Consider the following 21,136-nt stretch of genomic DNA (forward strand, 5'->3'; position numbering starts at 1 on the left):
TTTATGTTTTTATTTGAATTTAGATTTATTATTCCAAAGTAAATGGAAAAGGAAGTTTTAAATTTTTATGTAGTTATCATTATTTTCCTTTTTTAAAAAATAAATTAAGTAATCTCTATGCCCAACATGGGGTTTGAACTCACCACCCTGGGATTGAGAGTCATATGCCCCATCAACTGAGCCAGCCAGGCACCCCCATTCTTTTCCTTTGTCTACTGAATTTTAAATTGTAGCTAGAAATGCTTTCCTCATTCCAAGCTAATGTTTTCTTCTAGTACTTTCATAATTTATTATTTGACAACACTTTATTGAGGATTCTTGAGGAGGGAGGGATATTGATCTTAATTAATTTTCTTGTAATATCTTTGTCAGGTTTTGGTATCAGGATTATACTGATCTTATAAAACAAAATGGGGAAGTTTTATCTTCCCTATTCCTTTTAAAAAGAAAAGATTGTATTTATTTAAAGCATGCAGTTCAGTGACTTAGAATATTCACAGAGTTTTGCAACTATCACCACTATCTAATTTTAGAACATTATCACTCCAGAAAGTAAGCCCTTAACTATTAGGGCATATTAATGGTCACTCCCCATTTCCTCCTCCTCCTAGATCATGGCACTACTAATCTACTTTCTGTCTCTATGGATTTATCCATTCTAAACATTTCAAATAAGTGGAATCATATTGTATGTGGCCCTTGAAAATGGCTTCTTTCACTTAGCGTATTTTTTCAATGTTCTTCAATGTTGTAATATATATAATACTTCATTCTTTTTTATTGATGGATGATACTCAATTGTATGGATATGTCACATTTTGTTTATCCATTCATCTCTTGATGGACATTGCATTGTTTTTACTTGTTAGCTCTTATGAGTAATGCTGCTATGAATATTTAGGCAAAAGTTTTTGTGTGGACATATGTTTCCTTCTCTGGGGTATGTACTTAGGAGTGGAATTGCAGGGATACATGGTGATTCTACGTTTAACTTTTTGAGGAACTGCCAGACTTTTTCCAAAGTAGTTGCACTATTTTTTACATTCCTACCAGCAATGCACAGGGGTTCCAATTTGTTCACATTCTTGTCAACACTTGTTGACAATAGCACTTGTTATTGTCTGTCTTTTTTAGTATAGCCATCCCAATGAGTATGAAGTGGTATCTCAGTGTGGTTTTGATTTATATTTACCTAATGACTAATAGTATAGAGCATCTTTTCGTGTGCTTATTGACCATTTATATATTTTCTTTGGAGAAATATCTGTTTAAATCCTATGCTCAGGGGCAGCCCGGGTGGCTCAGCGGTTTAGCATTGCCTTCAGTCCAGGGCCTGATCCTGGAGACCCGGGATCGAGTCCTACATCCAGCTCCCTGCATGGAGCCTGCTTCTCCCTCTGCCTTTGTCTCTGCCTCTCTCTTTCTGTGTCTCTTTCATGGACAAATAAATAAAATCTTAAAAAAAATAAATCCTTTGCTCATTTTTAAATTGGATTGTCTCTTAATATTAAATTATAATTTTTTATATTGTAGACACAAGTCCTTTATTAAATATGTGATTTAAAAGTTTTTCTCCAGGGCACTTGGGTGGCTCAGTTGGTAAGCACCAGACTCTTGATTTTGGCTCAGGCTATGAGCTCAGGGTCCTGAGATTGAGCCCTCTGTCAGGCTCCATGCTGGGTGTGAAGATTCTCTCTCTCTCCCTCTACCTGTCCCCCACCACTTGTGAGTGTGTGTGCTCTCTCTCAAAAAAAATATGTATCTATATATTAAGATTTTTTCTCCCATTTCTTCTGTGGATTGTCTTTTAATTTTTTTGATGGTATGTTTTGAAGCACAAAAGTTTTAAATTCTGATGATGTCTCATTTATTTTTTCTTTTGTTGCTTGTGCTTTTGATGTCATATCTAAAAAAAGATTGCCTAATCCATGAATAATTACTAAGGAAGACATAATGAAATCTCTTAGAGATTTCCATTTAGTCTCTTCCTTTCCTTGGATAAGGACAACCAGGAATGGCTCCTTCATGGCTATGATATTGCTGTTCACAGGTTTTCTTGATAGACCTAATACAAACTTGGGAACAGTGTTGCTGTATGCTAAATGTAGGCCAGTAACCCTTAGCTGTGCCTAACCTTAGATAGTTATGCTGTGCATTTTTTACTTGTACCGTATTTTATTTGTCCCTAATACTCTTTAGAACTTTTCTGAGAAATGAAGCAATAATGCAGCATCAACTTATTGAAATACATTTTGAACCTCGAAAAAAAGGAAGCTGGGATTGCATTGAATCTTTAAATTGATTTGGGAAATATTGTCATCTTAATATTAATTCTTCCAGTGTATGAGCATGAGATATTTTTACATTTATTTGGTCTTCTTTAATTTATTTTGGCAATTATTTGTAATTTTTAGTCTACAAGTTTTGCAATTATTTTATTAAACTTACTCCTAGGTATTTTATATTTCTTTATGCTATCATACATGAGATTTTTCCCCTTATTTTGGTTTTGAGTTGTTTATTGTTAGTTTGTAGAAATACAGTTAATTTTTGTATAGTGATCTTATATCCTGCAACCTTACTGAACTCATTTATTAGTTTTAACAGTTTTTAAATGAATTCCTTAGTGGAGCACCTGGCTGACCCAGTGAGTGGAGTATGCAACTCTTGATGTCAGGGTTATAAGTTCAAGCCCCACATTGGATATAGAGATTACTTTAAAAAAATAAATGAGTTCCTTAGAATTTTCTATATATAAGATTATATAATAAGTAAATAGAGAGTTTTATGTTTTTATTTCCAATCTAAATGTCTTTAAAAAGATTTTTTTCCACATAACTAGTGGCTTGGATATTGACATTAGAGTCTTCTAACTAAATTACAGCATTTTTGTTGTCCAGATCACACAAATTGCCTTTTGCCCCTCAGAGAGAACACAATATAGCAAGAGAAATGGTTGTAAACAACTGGTTGTAAATGAAGCAGAATGAAAAAATTCATAGGTAGAGGATAGCAGTGTCCTCTGAAAGAAAAGGGCATGGAGCAATTGATTTTGTCATTTGGAAAACAGATAAATCTTTACTAAGGAGGTGACCAGAGTGTAATAAGTATGATTTTGTTGGGCTTTGAATTGGATTGGGAAAAGATAAATGTTCTTTATCTCTCTTTGCTAATACATTTTTGTTATCTAATACTTGAAGAATATATGTAACATATATGTAAGCTATAAATAAACACCCATGAACCCTTTCCTATTCTTTAAAATTAAAAGATTTTTAAAAATAATCAATACTCTTGCTTCACTCCATGTAATCCTTCCCTCTTTTAAGCCCCTTAATCCTTCTTTTTTTTAAGATTTTATTTATTTATTCATGAGAGATACAGAGAGAGAGAGAGTGAGAGGCAGAGGAAGAAGCAGGCTCCATGCAGGGAGCCCAATGTGGGACTCGATCCCAGGTCTCCAGGATCCGGCCCTGGGCTGACAGCGGCGCTAAACCACTGAGCCACCCAGGCTGCCCCCCTTAATCCTTCTTGAAGATAACTGTGTCATAAATTTTTCTTCACATTTGTATGTAACAATTTATTAAAAAAATATATCATCTATATGTAGTCTTATGTGACTTGATTTTTTTTTTCACTCAACATTATGTTTCTAAAACTCATCCATGTCTTGGAAATGACTGTAGTCTGCCATTTTCACTGCTATATATCACTGCTTACTTACCTAATTTATTGATTTTTGTACTTATAGTCTCATGAACAAAAATCCCTGCCCTCAAAGTACTTACATTTTATATTTCTTCTTCTGTGAAATGCCTATTATGCCCTTTGACCCTTCTGTCATTTTTTTTTGTTTCAGTGGTTGTTTCTGTTGTTTTTATTGGTAATTTATGGAATTTTTATAATACATTCTGGGTAATAAGCCTTTGTCACTTATATGATAATGAGTCTATCAGTGCATGGTATTTAGATTTTCTTTAACATCTTTTAATAAAGTTATATAGTTTCTCCAAAATAACTCTGCACAGCTTTCACTTAATGTATCCCTAAGTAGGGACACCTGGATGGCTCAGTGGGAAGAGCATGCAACTCTTGATCTCAGGGTCATGGGTTTGAGCCCTATGTTGGTTGTTGAGATTGCTAAAAAAAAAAAAAAAAAAAAAAACCTTAAAAAAATAAAATTATTTCTAAGTACTTTATTTTTTTGTTACTATTGTAAGTTGATCTTTTTTTTATCCTTTTGTTAATTGTGCTTTCTATTTGTGGCTTATATACAATAATTCTTTTAACTTTCTTTATATTAATTTAATATCCAGTCATTGTACACAGACAATAATCTGTGAACAATGTCATTTTTTCCCAATTGTACCCTTTAGGTCCATCCATGTTGCAAATGGTATGATCTCATTCTTTTTTTAGAGAGAGAGAGAGTTCACAGGCATGCATGTAGGTTGGGGGGAGCAGAGGGAAGGGGAGAGAGAGAGAGAATCCTAAGCAGACTCCATGTCCTCACAAAACCTGCTGCAGGGCTCTGTCTCAAAATCCTGAGATCATGACCTGAGCCAAAATCAGGAGTTGGAGACTTAATTAACTGAACCACTCAGGCACCCCATTCTCACTCCTTTTTATGCTTGAATAATATTCCATTGTATCCACATCCTCTTAATCCATTTATCTATTGATGGACACTTGGCCTGCTTCCGTGTCTTGGCTATTGTAAATAATGCTGCAGTAAACATAGGGGTGCATACATCTTTTGGGATTCATGTTTTTTTTTCCTTTGGGTAGTTTTGTTTTTTAAATTTCTATTCCTCATATCTTTTATTTATTTATGTTACTTTACTGGCTAGTACACTCAATACAGTGTTGATTAGAAGTAGTAATAATAGGTATGCTTATCTTGTTCCTGATTTTAAAGAAAATGTTCTAATGTCAGTATCAAGAATCATGAATTAAGTATTTTCACTTGATATTTAATTCTCACTTCACTTCCAAACAAAAGTTACATTTTGGCATTTTGGTATAGGCTTTTCCCCTTTTTATGTTATGTGTATATTGTGTATATTTATAACTATATATTATGTTATATTTTTCTACAAATAATATATATAACAACTTAGTGTTTGTATAATAATACCACAGATACCACAGTTTTAATTAGCATAGTCTTACCAAATAGTTCAATATTGTATAGAACATTTACTCCTCTTCCTTTTTGCTTTTATAATTTTCTGGGCTATTTCTAAATGTTCATTTGCGCAGATGAACTTTATTTTTTTATTTTTTATTTGCAGATGAACTTTAGAATCATTTTTTAAAAAGTTTTTATTTATTTATTTATTTGACAGAGAGAGAGAGAGCACAAGCAGGGGGAGTGGAAGGCAGAGGGAAAGGGAGGCTCCCTGCTGAGCAAGGAGCCTGATGTGGGGCTTGATCCCAGGACTCTGGGATCATGACCTGAGCCAAAAGGAGATGCTTAACCAACTGAGCCACCCAGGCATCCTGGAACTTTAGAATCATTTTGTTAGTTTCTCTTCTCCAAATCTAATTGGGATTTTGACTGGACTTATCAAATATATTAAATAATTTCAAGAAATGTAATCCTTATACTATTGAGGCTTCATCTATAAAAATCTATGTGGGTACGCCAGTCAAAAGAGTGACTCATTATTATTTGTATTTTCATCATTAGGATTATATTCCTACTGTCTCCATCCTGTGCAATCCAGGAATGAGAACTCGTCATTGGAAGCAGATATCAGAAATTGTAGGCTATGACTTGACTCCAGACTCTGGAACTACACTGAGAAAAATTTTAAAGTTAAACCTGACACCATACTTGGAAAAATTTGAAGTGATAAGTGCAGGTGCAAGTAAGGTGAATATGAAGATCAACTGGAATACTTTGATGAGTTTGTTAATCAAATAATCATAGTTATTGTTGGGGTTGAGTGTACAGTACTGTGTAGCAGTGGGAGGAGATGGGGGAATGTGATAGGAGACCACTCATTTTCCCCCCACAAGTGTGTACTTTTATACTACTACTTTGTCCTGAATCCAGATTAGAAATGGCTCCTTTGACTTCTCCATGTGTGTGTAGCATATGATGTGTGTGTATTCTAGTAGAATAAGTATGGCTCTCTAGGGTTCTTGAAATATACAGAAAGTATCTTCAAGCTGTAGCCTAGAAAGGCTACTTCAGAGAAAGTTCGGTGGGTATTTTATTCTAGTGTCTATTTTAATACTGATAGCAGTAATTTTCCTAGCAAGTGAAATTTTTAAAAATACATTATCTTTCTTAGGAATTTTTAAATTGTTGGAGAAACCTTATTAACCTAAAGAGAGTTTCAGATTCAGTTTCAGATCACCACAGATTATGCTAAGAAAATGACTGTGTAATGCATCCAATGCTTACTGGATTCACCAGGGTGAGTTGATACAGTAAATAAGACCTTTCTTCACCATCTTATTCTTTCTCCTTTTCTTCCTTTTAGGAATTTTCATTAGAGAAAGCCATGCATACAATGATAGGAAGCTGGGATGATATTGCTTTTAATGTAAGTCCATATCGTGATACTGGAGTCTCTATTCTTTCTTCAGTAGATGAGATTCAGGCTCTCCTTGATGATCAAATTATAAAAACTCAGACAATGAGAGGCTCACCTTTCATCAAACCATTTGAAAAAGAGATCAAGGTATGCTAAATATGATAGATTCTGGTCATTTACAAACATTGTAATTTTATTACATGTATATTCTTGTGGGAAATAAGTCAGTTTGTTGTATAGCTTTGGTGATATATAGGAACAGATATATAAAAATTAATGTGGAGTCATATAGAATCTGAGACAGTAGAATCTCAGTCATACAGATCTGAGACAGTAACTCTAATAATTTTGAGAAGAACAAAATTGGTTTTATTAAAAAAACTTCAGAGTGCCTTCAGAGTTGGTTAAGCATCTGCATTTAGCTCAGGTCATGATCCTGGAGTCCTTGGATGGAGCCTTGTGTTAGGCTCCCTGATGAGCATAGCATCTACTTTCCCTCTGCCCCTCCCCTTCCCTCTCCCCCTACTTGTGCTCTCTCTCTCAAATAATAAAATAAAAAAATGTAAAAATCTTTTAAAAAACCCAAAAACTTCTCCAATGACAGTGATCGACTTGGAAGGAAAACAGTGGTATTATTGATTCTAACTTTAGACAGCCTAGATCCTGTTTCATGCTATATTCTTATAACTTGAAATGAAGTTCTATATATCATACTTTAGCTATATTTGTAAACAACCATCTTGAGGGTATTTTAGAATAATCAATGAATTATGGTCCACTGGAAATCAAAAGAAATGACATTTGAGACTATAAGATTATTTCATATTCTTATAGTTGGTATGGGAAATACAGAAAACAAACAAATTATAGTAATTAATAGCTTTATGTGCAGTATCAAAGTTCTACCCTGGGGGAAAAGACAGACAACAAATGGGATGCTTCCCTTGATATTTACAGATTTCTAGTTACGTGCCAGATACTGCTCTAGGGGCTTTACATTTATTAAACCATCTAAACCCCATAACAGATATTCAAGGTCGGCAATGTTATCTGTGCTCAGAGATAAGGAAACCAAGGCATAGGAAGATAGGTAGTTTACCCACATTTGCCCAGCTAATAACTGATAGAACTGAATTCAAACCAAGGTAGTCTGGTTCTAATTTGAACATAAGGGACGCCTGGGTGGCTCAGTGGTTAAGCATCTGCCTGTGGCTCAGGGTGTGATCCTGGTGTCCTGGGACTGAGTCCCACATCAGGCTCCCTGCATGGAGCTTGCTTCTCCCTCTGCCTGTGTCTCTGCCTCTCTCTCCGTGTCTCTCATGAATAAATAAATAAAATCTTTTTAAAAAAATGTTGAACATAAATAGTGCTTCATAGAAGACCTTGACTCTCAATATTTGGAGAAGACAGGTATCCTTCGAAAAGAACATAATGCTACATATTTTCCCATGAATCAGGCTGGTCTACTTCTCCTGGTACCATGTCTTTTGTAGAAATTTCTTATCTAACAAGGGAGAATTTACAAGACAAATTTAAAAGCTCTAAGAGATTTTAAAACAATAAAAATAAGAGGCCTGGGATCCCTGGGTGGCGCAGCGGTTTAGTGCCTGCCTTTGGCCCAGGGCGCGATCCTGGAGACCCAGGATCGAGTCCCACATCAGGCTCCCGGTGCATGGAGCCTGCTTCTCCCTCTGCCTGTGTCTCTTCCTCTCTCTCTCTCTCACTGTGTGCCTATCATAAATAAATAAAACAAAAAAAATTTTTAAAAAAATTAAAAAAAATTAAAAAAAAAATAAGAGGCCTAATTTCTTGATGCATAGGAATTTAGGCCACATATTTAAGAACCAAAGAGATTGTATAATGATCAGCTAGTGAAATATCTTTCCAATTCTAGGAGACCTGTGAGAATAAGGAGACTTGTTTGCTTGTCCCCCCCTCCACCTTTAAGTTGTGTTGATGTAGAGCAGGATTTCTCAACTCGGTACTAATGACATTTTGGGCTCAATAATTCTTTGTCATGAGGACAGTCTCATACATGTTAAGAAGTTTAGCAGCATCCTGGCCTCTACTCATGTGATATTAGTAGCACCCTCACCCCTCAGTTGTGACAAATGAAAATGTCTCCAGACATTGTCAAATATCTGTTGGGGTGAAGGGCAAAACAGCCCCTAGGTTGATAACCACTGTTGTATAGCAGGATATTTCTGGATGCTTTTTATTTTATTTTATTTTATTTATTTTATTTTCTGGATGCTTTTTAGACTTGGAATGGTTCTCTAGTGATTAGGAAATTGATCTAAATAACTACAGTCATTTCCAATGGTGAATTCCAATGACTTAGGAAAACGTGGGACTTCCTAGAGTTTTTCTAAGTTCATGTGATACCCATAAGTGACCTTGAACTGTTTGCATTGGTTTAAAAATAAGTAAATTTTAAATAAATATTCCTCACTGTAATTTATAGTTTTTCTTTAATAACTGGAATTTAGTACAGTGTGCTTTTCATTAAGGCCTGGGAGGACCGTTTGATTCAAATACAAGAAACGATTGATGAATGGTTAAAAGTACAAGCTCAATGGCTATACTTGGAGCCCATATTTTGTTCTGAGGATATCATGCAACAGATGCCAGAAGAAGGGCGTCAGTTTCAGACAGTAGACAGACATTGGAGAGATATCATGAAGTTCTGTGTGAAAGACCCAAAGGTGAAATGTTTGTTTTCTTTCTTACAAATAAAGGGAACCATTAGCTTTAGCCGTTAAAGAAAGCATATAGTTCTTTTTTTTTTTTCTGATTACAAAAACAAAACCTGCTCATTGTATACAAACTGGAAAGTTCAGAAAAATATAAGAAAGCAGAAAGCGGGACACCTGGGTGGCTCAGCAGTTCAGCATCTGCCTTTGGCTCCGGGCAGGATTCCCGAGTCCACGGATGGAGTACCACCTCAGGCTTTCTGCGTCGAGCCTCCTTCTCCCTCTGCCTGGGTCTCTGCCTCACTCTCTCCCTGTGTCTCTCGTGAATAATTAAAATCTTAAACAAAGAAAGCAGAAAGCATTAAAATAATTTTACTTTTCAATTCATATGATATACTGCTTATAACTCATAATGCAGCTGCCTCAAATTCACATTTAACTCACTTGACTGTGACATACACTCATTGCTACTCTTCTCTTGTAAAATAAACTGTAAAATAATATAAGATGGAGGTGGAAGGGGCAGTGGGGAGAGAAAGAAAGAGAGAGAGGAAGTATAGGTGATTCATCTGACATACTACTCAATGACTCCATATACTTGGGATCGATGGGAATAAAGAATCTGCCATTCTCTCAGTTGGCCTTACTATGGGTCTCTCCTAGTATTACAGCACCTCGTTGAGTGTGATTCTTATATTAAAAGACAGACTATGTATTTTTTTCCAAGATTTTATTTATTTATTTCTTCATGAGAGACACACATAGAGAGAGAAGGGCAGAGACACAGGCAGAGGGAGAAGCAGGCTTCATGTAGGGAGCCCCGACGTGGGACTCTATCCTGGGTCTCCAGGATCACATCCTGGGCTGAAGGTGGCACTAAACCATTGAGCCACCAGGGCTGCCCCAAACTATGTATTTTTCATACACTTAGTACACATAGTTCATGGATATACATCCACTTTTTCATCTGGTATTCAACTTAACAATTTCTTTTAATGCTGGATAAAAGTTAGCCATGCTGGGCTTGTTAGGAGTCAATAGTATGCTGAAATATGAGTTCCAAGGATTTTACCTTCCACATAGAACCTTTGTGAAACATGATATCCTATAGATCAGAAGTCAGCATTTTTTTTTTTTGCAAAGGAACAGGTGGTACATATTTTAGACTTTGTGAGACATAGCATCTTTTTGCAACTACTCAACTCTGCTATTGCAGTAGGCAGAAAGCAGACAGGGACAGTATTTAACTGAACAGATGTGTCTATGCTACAATAAAACTTTCTGGGCAGTGACATTTTCATGTGCCATGAAATATGATTTTTCTTTTAATTTTTTCAACCTCTTGAAAGTATAAAGATAGTTCTTAATTTCCAGGTTATACAAAAACTGGCAGCATAGTGTATTTGTATATCAAAGCCTCAAGTTGTATACCTTAAATATATACAATTTTTGTCAATTATACCTTATAAAGCTGGAAAATAAGAAAGACACTAGCAGCAGATTGGATTTAGCCCATGGGATGTAGTTCACCAGTTCATACTATAGAGTGTTTATAGCTGACAGTTGTAAATGTAAAAATTAAACCACATGCCAACCTAACAGACATTTCTCACGTCATTCAAAAAATATAGGAAAAATGAATATGTACATGACAGTTATAACTTCTCATTTATAACTTGCATTCTTGGATAAGAATATTTCTGGTTTATTGAATTATAATAGTTTTATATTACAAAAAAATTTACAACAATTTTCCCAAGCCTTTTGATATTTCAACATTTTGACATTTACTATAGACTAATGTTTAGGACTTAAAATTATATCTGGTGTATAAGTGCTGACCTGAGTGAATGTGTATCTTTTAGGTTCTTGCTGCTACTTCTTTAACAGGTTTATTGGAAAAATTGCAGAACTGCAATGAACTTTTGGACAAAATTATGAAAGGGCTTAATGCATATCTTGAAAAAAAACGACTTTTCTTCCCTCGGTATGATGGATAATTAATTGTACTATAATTAAAAGCATTTTCTGATACATAATGAATTACAACTAAGGCATTTGTATTTTCATGTTTTTCTCTAGCTTTTTCTTCTTATCTAATGATGAAATGTTAGAGATTTTGTCAGAGACCAAAGATCCACTTAGAGTTCAGCCTCATTTAAAAAAATGCTTCGAGGGCATTGCTAAATTGGAATTCCTTCCTAATTTGGACATTAAGGCCATGTATAGCTCTGAAGGGGAGCGAGTGGAGCTGATTGCACATATTTCTACATCTGCAGCGCGAGGTGCTGTGGAAAAGTGGCTCATTCAAGTGGAAGACTTAATGCTTCGGAGTATTCATGATGTGATTGCAGCAGCCAGGCTGGTGTGTTTTCCTAAGATTTAATGTATACTCTATATTCTGTAAATCTTTCTTTTTGGGAGGTTTTGAATGTGTGCTGGTAAATTAACATTTACAGTTCTTACTATTTTAAACCATTTTTTAACTCTTTGTTTCTAACATTATTAAGATAATAATACTAGTAAGAATTGATAATAATATATGTGACTAAGTGCTACAAAAGACAAAAGGTGTTATGAGAAAGAATACTATACATAATTTAGAAAGTATCTAGTGTACAGTCCTTAAGATCAGAAAGAATTTTAGGGGTGTTAAATGCGTTATCTACTGCTGTTGATACCTAAACAATTACTTAGAAACTCAGAATGAGATGAACATACATTAAAAGGGTATATACTATTTGGAAGAAATGTAACACTGAAGTACTACATGCACCTTACTTATGCAAATCCAGCTAACCTAATCTTGAATAATAAATTCAGTATATTTCTATCTTTAGGACCACAAATGAACAGTTATGTAGTTTTTTAAAAATACATTTTAAAAGGCATTGCAGCCTTCTATTTTTTTATTTTTTTCATTGCAGCCTTTTAAAATCCAGCAACTGACTTCATATGAGTGAGGTATCATTTTTCTTTCATGAAACTTTCTTTCTGTGAAGCTTATCTTCTTGCAGTGGCTATTTTATTTAACTTCAATGTTTCCTGCAGATAAATCTTGACTTTTTCTCTTCTTTTTCTATTTATGATCCCAAGCAAACTAAAACACCTAGGAAAAACATTAACATTATCCATGAAAGTATTTCCTTAATTTGTATAGAAATTTACCTTCTATGTACCTAGCAATGGGTCATACATTCTTTGAAACTTATCCTTCTTTGAAACTTGTCATTTGTTTTTATTTCTAAATGTTGCTAATAAAATGCATTTAAATAATAATATATTTATATCTTTATGTACATTATTGTATTTAAACGTTACTGTATTAAAAATATAGTTCTTATTAGCATCATCTTCAAATTTTGTTCTGCAGTTTTTTCAGTTTATAATTTGAATTTACTATTATCACTTGAAGCATATTATTTTATTTAAATTTAATTAATTAACATATAATGTATTATTGGTTTCAGAGGTAGAGGTCAGTGAGTCATCAGTCTTATATAACACCCAGTGCTCAGTATATCATGTGCCCTCCTTTATGTCCATCATGCAGTCACCCTATCTCACCAACCCACCTCCCCTCCAGTGACCCTTAGTTTGTCTTTTATGATTAAGAATCTCTTATGGTTTGTCTCCCTCTCTGATTTTGAGTTGTTTTATTTTTTCCTCTCTTCTGTATGATCTTCTGTTTTGTTTCTTAAATTCCACATGTGAGATCATATGATAATTGTCTTTCTGATTGACTTATTTCCCATACCATTATACTGCCTAGTTCCATCTATATCATTGCAAATGGCAAGATATTTTTTAATGGCTCAGTAGTATTCCATTGTGTATATATACCACATCTTTATCCATTCATCAGTTGATGGACATCTGTGCTCTTTCCATTGTCTGGCTATTGTGGACATTGCTGCTATAAACATTGGGGTTCAGGTGTTCCTTTGGATCACTACCTTTGTATCTTTGGGTAAATATCTAGTAGTACAGTTACTGGGTCATCCCATAGCTCCATTTACAACCTTTTGAGGAACCTGTATACTGTTTTTCAGAGTGGCTGCACCAGCTTGCATTCCAATTAACAACGTATGATGGTTCCCCCTTCTCCACATCCTCTCCAACATCTGTCATTTCCTGACCTGTTAATTTTAGCCATTCTGACTGGTGTTAGGTGGTATGTCATTGTGATTTTGATTTGCGTTTCCCTGATGCCAAGTGATGTGGAACATTTTTTTCATGTGTCTGGCCATTTGTATGTCCTCTTTGGGGAAATGTCTGTGAATGTCTCCTGCCCATTTCTTGACTGGATTGTTTATTTTTTGGGTGGTGAGTTTGATAAGTTCTTTATAGATTTTGGATACTAGCTCTTTATCTGATAAAACATTTGCAGATGTCTTCTCCCATTCTGTCGGATGTCTTTTGGTTTTGTCGACTGTTTCCTTTGCTGTGCAGAAGATTTTTATCTTGAAGTCCCAGTACTTCATTTTTGCCTTTGTTTCCCTTGCCTTTGGAGACACATCTAGCAAGAAGTTGCTGTGGCTGAGGTCACAGAGGTTGCTGCCTCTGTTCTCCTCTAGGATTTTGATGGATTCTTCTCTCACATTTAGGTCTTTCATCCATTTTGAGTCTATTTTTGTGTATAGTATGAGGAAATGGTTCAGTACCATTCTTCTGCATGTGGCTGTCCAATATTCCCAACACCATTTGTGGAAGAGACTTTTTTCCATTGGATAGTCTTTCCTTCTTTGTTGAAGATTAGTTGGCCATAATGTTGAGGGTCCATTTCTGGATTCTCTATTCTGTTCCATTGATCTGTGTGTCTGTTTTTGGGCTGGTACCGTACTGTCTTGATGATTATAGCTTTGTAATAGAGGTTAAAGTCTGGCATTGTGATGCCACCACAGTGGTTTGGGGATCAAGGTAATGATGGCCTCAGAATGAATTTGGAAGTTTTCCTTCCATTTCTATTTTTTGAAACAGCTTCAGAAGAATAGGTATTAATTCTTCTTTAAATGTTTGGTAGAATTCTCCTGGGAAGCCATATGGCCCTGAACTCTTGCTATAGGGAGATTTTTGGTGACTGCTTCAATTTCCTTGCTGGTTATGGGTCTGTTGAGGTTTTCTACTTCTTCCTGTTTCAGTATTGGTAGTTTATATATCTCTAGGAGTGCATCCATTTCTTCTAGATTGCCTAATTTGTTTGCATATAGTTTCTCATAATATGTTCTTATAATTGTTTTTATTTCTTCAGTGTTGGTCATGATCTCTCTTCATTCATGATTTTATTTATTTGGGTCCTTTCTCTTCTTTTTGATAAGTTTGGCCAAGGGTTTGTTGATCTTATTAATTCTTTCAAAGAACCAGCTTCTAATTTCCTTGATATGTTCTACTGTTATTCTGGTTTCTGTTTCATTGATTTATGCTCTGATCTTTATTATTTCTTTACCCCTGCTGGGTTTAGGCTTTGTTTGCTGTTCTTTCTCCAGCTTTTTTAGTTTTTTAAAAAAGATTTTTATTTACTTATTCATGAGAGATAGACAGAGAGAGAGAGAGAGGGAGAGACATAGGCAGAGGGACAAGCAGGCTCCATTCAGGGAGCCTGATGTAGGACTTGATCCTGGGACCCCAGGATCATGTCCTGAGCTGAGGGCAGATGTTCAATTACTGAGCCACCCAGGTGTCCCCAGCTTTTTTAGTTATAAGGTTAGCTTGTATATTTGAGATTTTTCTAATTTTTTGAGAGAGGCTTATATTACAATGTACTTCCCTCTTAGGACCACTTTTGGTGCATCCCAAACATTTTGAACAGTTGTGTTTTCGTTTTCATTTGTTTCCATGATTTAAAAAAGTTCTTTAGGGAGCCTGGGTGGCTCAGTGGTTGAGCATCTGCCTTTGGCTCAGGTCTGAATCCTGGGATCCTGGATCAAGTCCCACATCGGGCTCTCCACAGGGAGCCTGCTTCTCCCTCTGCGAATGTCTCTGCCTCTCTCTGTGTCTATCATGAATAAATAAATAAAATATTTAAAAAAAATAAAATAAAAAAGTTCTTTAATTTCCTGATTGACTCATTCTTTCTTTCGTAGGATGCTTTTTAACCTCCAAGTGTTTGAGTTCCTTCCAAATTTCCTCTTGTGATTGAGTTCATGTTTCAAAGCTATGTGGTATGAAAATATACAGGGAATAATCCCAATCTTTTGGTACCAGCTGAAACCTGATTTGTGATGCAGTATGTGATTTATTCTAGAGAATGTTCCATATGCATGAAGAATGTGTATACTGTTGTTTTAGGATGGAATGCTATGTATATATCTGTGAAGTTCATCTGGTCCAGTATGTCATTCAAAGCCCTTATTTCCTTGTTGATCCTCTGCTCAGATGATCTGTTCATTGCAGTGAGTGGGGTGTTGAAGTCCTCTACTATTATTGTATTATTATCAATATGTTTCTTTAATTTGGTTATTAATTGGTTGGTATAATTGGCTGCTCCATGTTAGGAGCATATATTTATAATTGTTAGATCTTCTTGTTGGATAGATGCTGTAAGTATGATATAGTGTCCCTCTTCATCTCTTACTATAGTCTTTGGTTTAAATTGAATTTGTCTGATATGAGGATTACTACCCCAGCTTTCTTTTGATGTCCATTAGTGTAATAAATGGTTCTCCACCCCCTCATTTTCAGTCTGGAGGTGTCTTTAAGTCTAAAGTGAGTCTCTTGTAGACCGCAGATAGATGGGTATTGCTTTTTTATCCAATCTGATACCCTGTGTCTTTTGGTTGGGGCATTTAGCCCATTTACCTTCAAAGTAACTATTGAAATATATGAATTTAGTGCCATGGTATTACCTATAAGGTCCCTGTTTCTGTAGATTGTCTCTGTTCCTTTCTGGTTTATGTTATTCTTCTGTTTTCTCTTTGCTTACAGAATCTTCCTTAATATTTCTTGCAGGGCTTATTTAGTGGTCACATATTCCTTCAGTGTCTGTCTGTCCTGGAAGCTCTTTACCTCTCCTTCCATTCTGAATGACAGCTTTCCTGGATAAGATATTCTTGGATGCATGTTTTTCTCAATTAGTACCCTGAATATAACATGTCTGTCCTTTCTGACCTGCCAGGTCTCTGTGGATAGGTCTGCTGCCAGTCTAATGTTCCTACCCATGTAGATTAAGAACTTCTTGTCTCGACCTGCTTTGGATCTTCTCTTTATCTCTGAAATTTGCAAGCTTTACTTATATTTCAGGGTGTTGATCTATTTTGATTGATTTTGGGTCCTCTCTATTATTGGACTTGAGTTCCGGTTTCCTTCCCCAGATTAGGGGAGTTCTTGGCTATGATTTGTTTAAATATACTTTCTGGCCCTCTCTTTCTTCCTTCTCCCTCAGAGGCCCCAATAATTCTAATACTTTTTAAATTTTATAATGTCACTGATTTCTCAAAGCCTCCCTTCATGGTCCATTAGTAGTTTTTCTCTCTTCCTCAGCTTCCTTACCTTTACATCAACTTGTCTTCTATGTCACTTACTCTCCCTTCTGCCTCATTTACCAAGCTGTTAGAGCATCCAATTTAGACTGTGTCTCAGAGCATTTTAAATTTCTGCCTGATTAGATCTCATTTCTGCACCAAGAAATTCTCTAGTTTTTAATGCTTTTTTCAATTCCAGCTATTAACTTTATAATTACTATCCTGAATTACAGCTCTGACATCTCATTTATATCCATATCAATTAAGTCTGTTGCAGAGAATATACCTCTGGTTCTTTATTTTGTTGTGAATTCCTCCTTTTAGTCATTGTGCTCAGAGAAGAATAGATGAACGAGTGAAAAATATCAACCACAACCCAAGCAAAATACAAATACAAAGAGGTCAGAAGCCAAAAAAGAAAAGGAAGAGAAAAATAAAAAGGAAAGAAAAGAAGGGAAATTAAAAAAGGGGTGGTGGTGGAATATAACTTCACAGGGTGGACAAAACAGAGTGATCCACTTGGTCCTGAGGGTATTTTGGTCTGTGAGTTAGAAGACACTAAAGCCCAAAATTGAAAAGAAAGCAAAACTTATATATATATACAAAAATAAATTTGAATAGAGTGAAAGGATGCCCAAAATAAAGAATATATCTATAAAATGTACATGTAAAAAATGGAAGTTAAAAAAAAACTTAAAATCAGAGTTGATAAAACAAGAAACTAGTTGAAAAAGGGAAAAAGAAAACAGAAATGGAAAATTTTAAACTGAAAGATAAAAAAATCATGAGAAAAGAACCCTCGAATTCTATGCGCTATTTTCCCTTAGAGCTGGTGCTTTGCAGTCCTGTGAGATCTGTAAACTTAGTATTCTCCTGTTCTTCCAGCTGGTCTACTGGGGGAGGGGTCTACTGCACTGATTCACAGGTGTCTGCCTGGGTGGGATTGCACTGCCCCATGCCAGGGGACAGGGCTCAGCTAAGCTCTTTCTAGTTGTTCCCTGATGCCTTTCTATACCTCTTTATAGGGTGAAAAATAAAATGGTCACATCCAATATCCAGCCCCAGAGCCAAAAGATGTCAGTCCTCTCTCTTCAGTAAACCTTCAGGGATAAGTGGTCCTCACTTTTGTGTGTGCCAAACTCTGCAGATCCCACAGTGTGTGCCCATACCAATCCTCTTGGGGGAAGGTGGAGGGTCTTCCCATTACTGTCCTTTACAGGGTCTCTGCACTGAGAACTGTCACATGCACCCACTCCTCCCAGGGGAAAGGAGGAGGGTCCTCAAGTTCCTACCTGCATGGAGAGTGGTCAACCAACCAGCCTTGGCTCTTGGTTTATGGCAAATAGAATTGATGGTAACCAGTTTTCCTGCTCCAATGCTTGAGAACTCTACTGGCCCAGGCACCCTTGTACTTTCTGTGACTCTGGGGATCCTGAGACTACAGTGCCCCAACTAAGACTCTACCTGGGTTCACCACCTGAGCACCTTTCATGCAGGGATGTCTCTCACTGGAGCAGATTTCTAAGGGTTCTGATCTTGTACTCCAGGGCTATAAAACTTGCCTGCAGCTGGCTTATGGAGGCTCCCTTCCCTTGTCACTTAATTTCTTATATATCGCTTCAGATTCACTTCTTTTCACCTCCTGCCTTACAGAAAGTGGTTGCTTTTCTACTTGTAGAGTTCCAGTAATTCTTATCTTAATCTCAGGTTGAATTCACGGGTGTTCAAAATGATTTGATAGTTATCTAGCTAAATTCAAGGGACCAGATGACAAGGTCCCTTACTCCTCTGCCATCTTGACCTTTCCCTGTTAACATGTTAGCGTTCATCATTCCACTCTTTTATGAATAAACAAATTTAAAAATATAATTTATAACAAGTTTTCTTTCAAATAGTCATCTGAATGTTTTCATGACTATGTGATATTCTAGCCTATGAATCTAGCAAATATTGCACTTCCCTATTTTTAGACATTTAGCTTTTTATTCCTTCCATAATCTTGTAAACTTAAAAATGCATTTTAATTATTCAGGCTTATCCGGAATCCATAAGAAAAGATTGGGTTCGAGAATGGCCTGGCCAAGTTGTACTTTGTGTTTCTCAGATGTTCTGGACTTCTGAGACACAGGAAGTTATAAGTGGTGGGACAGAGGTAACGTATTTATTTATTTATTTATTTATTTATTTATTTATTTATTTATTTATTTATTATGTAGTGAGAATGCACACAGGGGAGGGGCAGAGAGAGAGGGAGAATCTTAAGCACGCTTCACACCCAGCACAAACTCCACGCAGGGCTTGATTTCATGACCATAAGATGATGACCTGAGCTGAAATCAAGAGTCCAACATTTAACCGATTAGCCACAGAGGTGCCCTAAAGCATTTTTTTTAACACAAAATTCATTTCTACTGTGATGTTTCTTAGTTAGCTTATCTATTCTTCATAAAGGCAGTCTTCCCACCAGTTTGTACATCTAGCGTTAAAATTATACAATTTGCTGAAAACTTGTTCTTGGCATTTTATGAAGGTTAGACAAACTCATCCTGTTTTATAATTCATCTCAATATTAAGATATATTATGAAGTCAGAATTGTTTTGTAAAAGAGTATATAAAATATATGTTTTAGATACTATATATCATTAGTTTAATTGCTTTTTTATTTTGTAGGCATTAAAGAAGTACTATAAAGAACTTCAGAATCAGCTAAATGATATTGTAGAGCTGGTAAGGGGAAAATTGTCGAAGCAGACCAGGATTACTCTGGGGGCTTTGGTTACAATTGATGTCCATGCTAGAGATGTGGTCATGGACATGATTGATATAGGTATGTGACTCTTTAATGTTAAAGATAAAATATCAATAGCTTCTAGAAACAGAGATTTATACAGACATCCTTTTCTCTCTCTACAGAATTTATTTTACATGATTTTTCTCTAAATTGGAAAACAAATTATTTTAATATTTGCTGTTATAAAAGTTGATAGAATACCTATTTTTCAAAGATTTTTCCATTTCATTCAAGATTATGTGTCTTGTTTTATTTTATTCTTTCTAGGTGTCTCACATGACACAGATTTCCAGTGGCTTGCTCAGCTTCGATATTATTGGGAATATGACAATGCTCGAGTTCATATCATTAATTGCAATGTGAAATATGCTTATGAATATCTTGGTAACTCACCTCGACTTGTCATTACTCCTCTAACGGACAGGTGTTACAGAACATTGGTATGCATTTAAATTATTTTAATTCATACATTAGAAACTACTTTTTGGTTTATTGTCATATTTTCTTTTTTCCTTTTTTTTATTTATTTATGATAGTCACAGAGAGAGAGAGAGGCAGAGACACAGGCAGAGGGAAAAGCGGGCTCCATGCACCGGGAGCCCGACATGGGATTCGATCCCAGGTCTCCAGGATCACGCCCTGGGCCAAAGGCAGGCGCCAAACCACTGCGCCACCCAGGGATCCCTTATTGTCATATTTTCTTATCCAAATTTAACATGGCTATCCTCATTTTATTCTCTTACCTGTAATGGTTGATTTGAGCTATTCCTTCCTAGTCCCTAGATCCCTTTATATGAAATTATAGTAATAAATATTTACTTCTGGGTGCTTCTGTAGAATACAAGAGTGTTTGGATTCTAATTCTTGAAAATCATGAGTCATTCCTATTGTGGATAATTAAAAAAGAAGGTATTTGAGATTTAAACAGAAGACTGGAGCTGCAGGAAATGGTATCAGTTTTTGCAGTGGAGTTCTGGGAGACATGACAGGAAGATGAATGAAGTCCAGCTGGGCCTTAGAACACCAAGTTATTTCTGTTGAAACAGAGGAAAAGAGCTGAAATGCAGGGGGTGGTGCTAAAGTCTGTGTGCTGAGAAGCTATGGAAGAGGGATCCCTGGGTGGCGCAGCGGTTTGGCGCCTGCCTTTGGCCCAGGGCGCGATCCTGGAGACCCGGGATCGAATCCCACATCAGGCTCCCGGTGCATGGAGCCTGCTTCTCCCTCTGCCTATGTCTCTGCCTCTCTCTCTCTTTCTCTCTCTGTGACTATCATAAATAAATAAAAAATTTAAAAAAAAAAAAAAAAAAAAAGAAGCTATGGAAGATAAAGCTATGACTATAAACAACAACAGCAAAAACTACCTGGGAATAAGGTTGCCTGATAAAATACAGGACTCTCAGGTAAATTAGTTATACCAATAAATTATTCATTGTTTATCTGAAATTCAAACTTAACTGGGCATTCTGTATTTTAATTTGTTAAACCTGGTAACCTTACCTGAGAATTGAGGAGAACCATCAAGAAATACCAATCTATCTGTGCTAAGTAAGTAAAATTAAGGTTCATTGAGTTCTCTAGAAGCAGAGATGAAATGGGGAATCTAGGGCAAATGATTTACTAGGGAATGCTCTCGATAAAAACCT

General features: G+C 35.9%; 1 protein-coding gene across 1 annotated transcript in view; it reads left to right on the forward strand.

Moving 5' to 3' along the window:
- Window positions 1-21,136, forward strand: part of DNAH12 (dynein axonemal heavy chain 12) — a 211,420-nt gene that overhangs the window by 50,761 nt on the left and 139,523 nt on the right. The window contains exons 18-25 of the mRNA XM_055344074.1: window positions 5,693-5,878; window positions 6,495-6,695; window positions 9,059-9,253; window positions 11,107-11,228; window positions 11,324-11,606; window positions 18,734-18,853; window positions 19,373-19,529; window positions 19,761-19,933. Of these exons, the coding sequence (XP_055200049.1) occupies window positions 5,693-5,878; window positions 6,495-6,695; window positions 9,059-9,253; window positions 11,107-11,228; window positions 11,324-11,606; window positions 18,734-18,853; window positions 19,373-19,529; window positions 19,761-19,933 (1,437 nt within the window). The remainder of the gene's footprint in view (window positions 1-5,692; window positions 5,879-6,494; window positions 6,696-9,058; window positions 9,254-11,106; window positions 11,229-11,323; window positions 11,607-18,733; window positions 18,854-19,372; window positions 19,530-19,760; window positions 19,934-21,136) is intronic.

Source organism: Nyctereutes procyonoides, unplaced genomic scaffold, assembly GCF_905146905.1.
Source record: "Nyctereutes procyonoides isolate TBG_1078 unplaced genomic scaffold, NYPRO_anot_genome, whole genome shotgun sequence".
Classification (NCBI taxonomy): domain Eukaryota; kingdom Metazoa; phylum Chordata; class Mammalia; order Carnivora; family Canidae; genus Nyctereutes; species Nyctereutes procyonoides.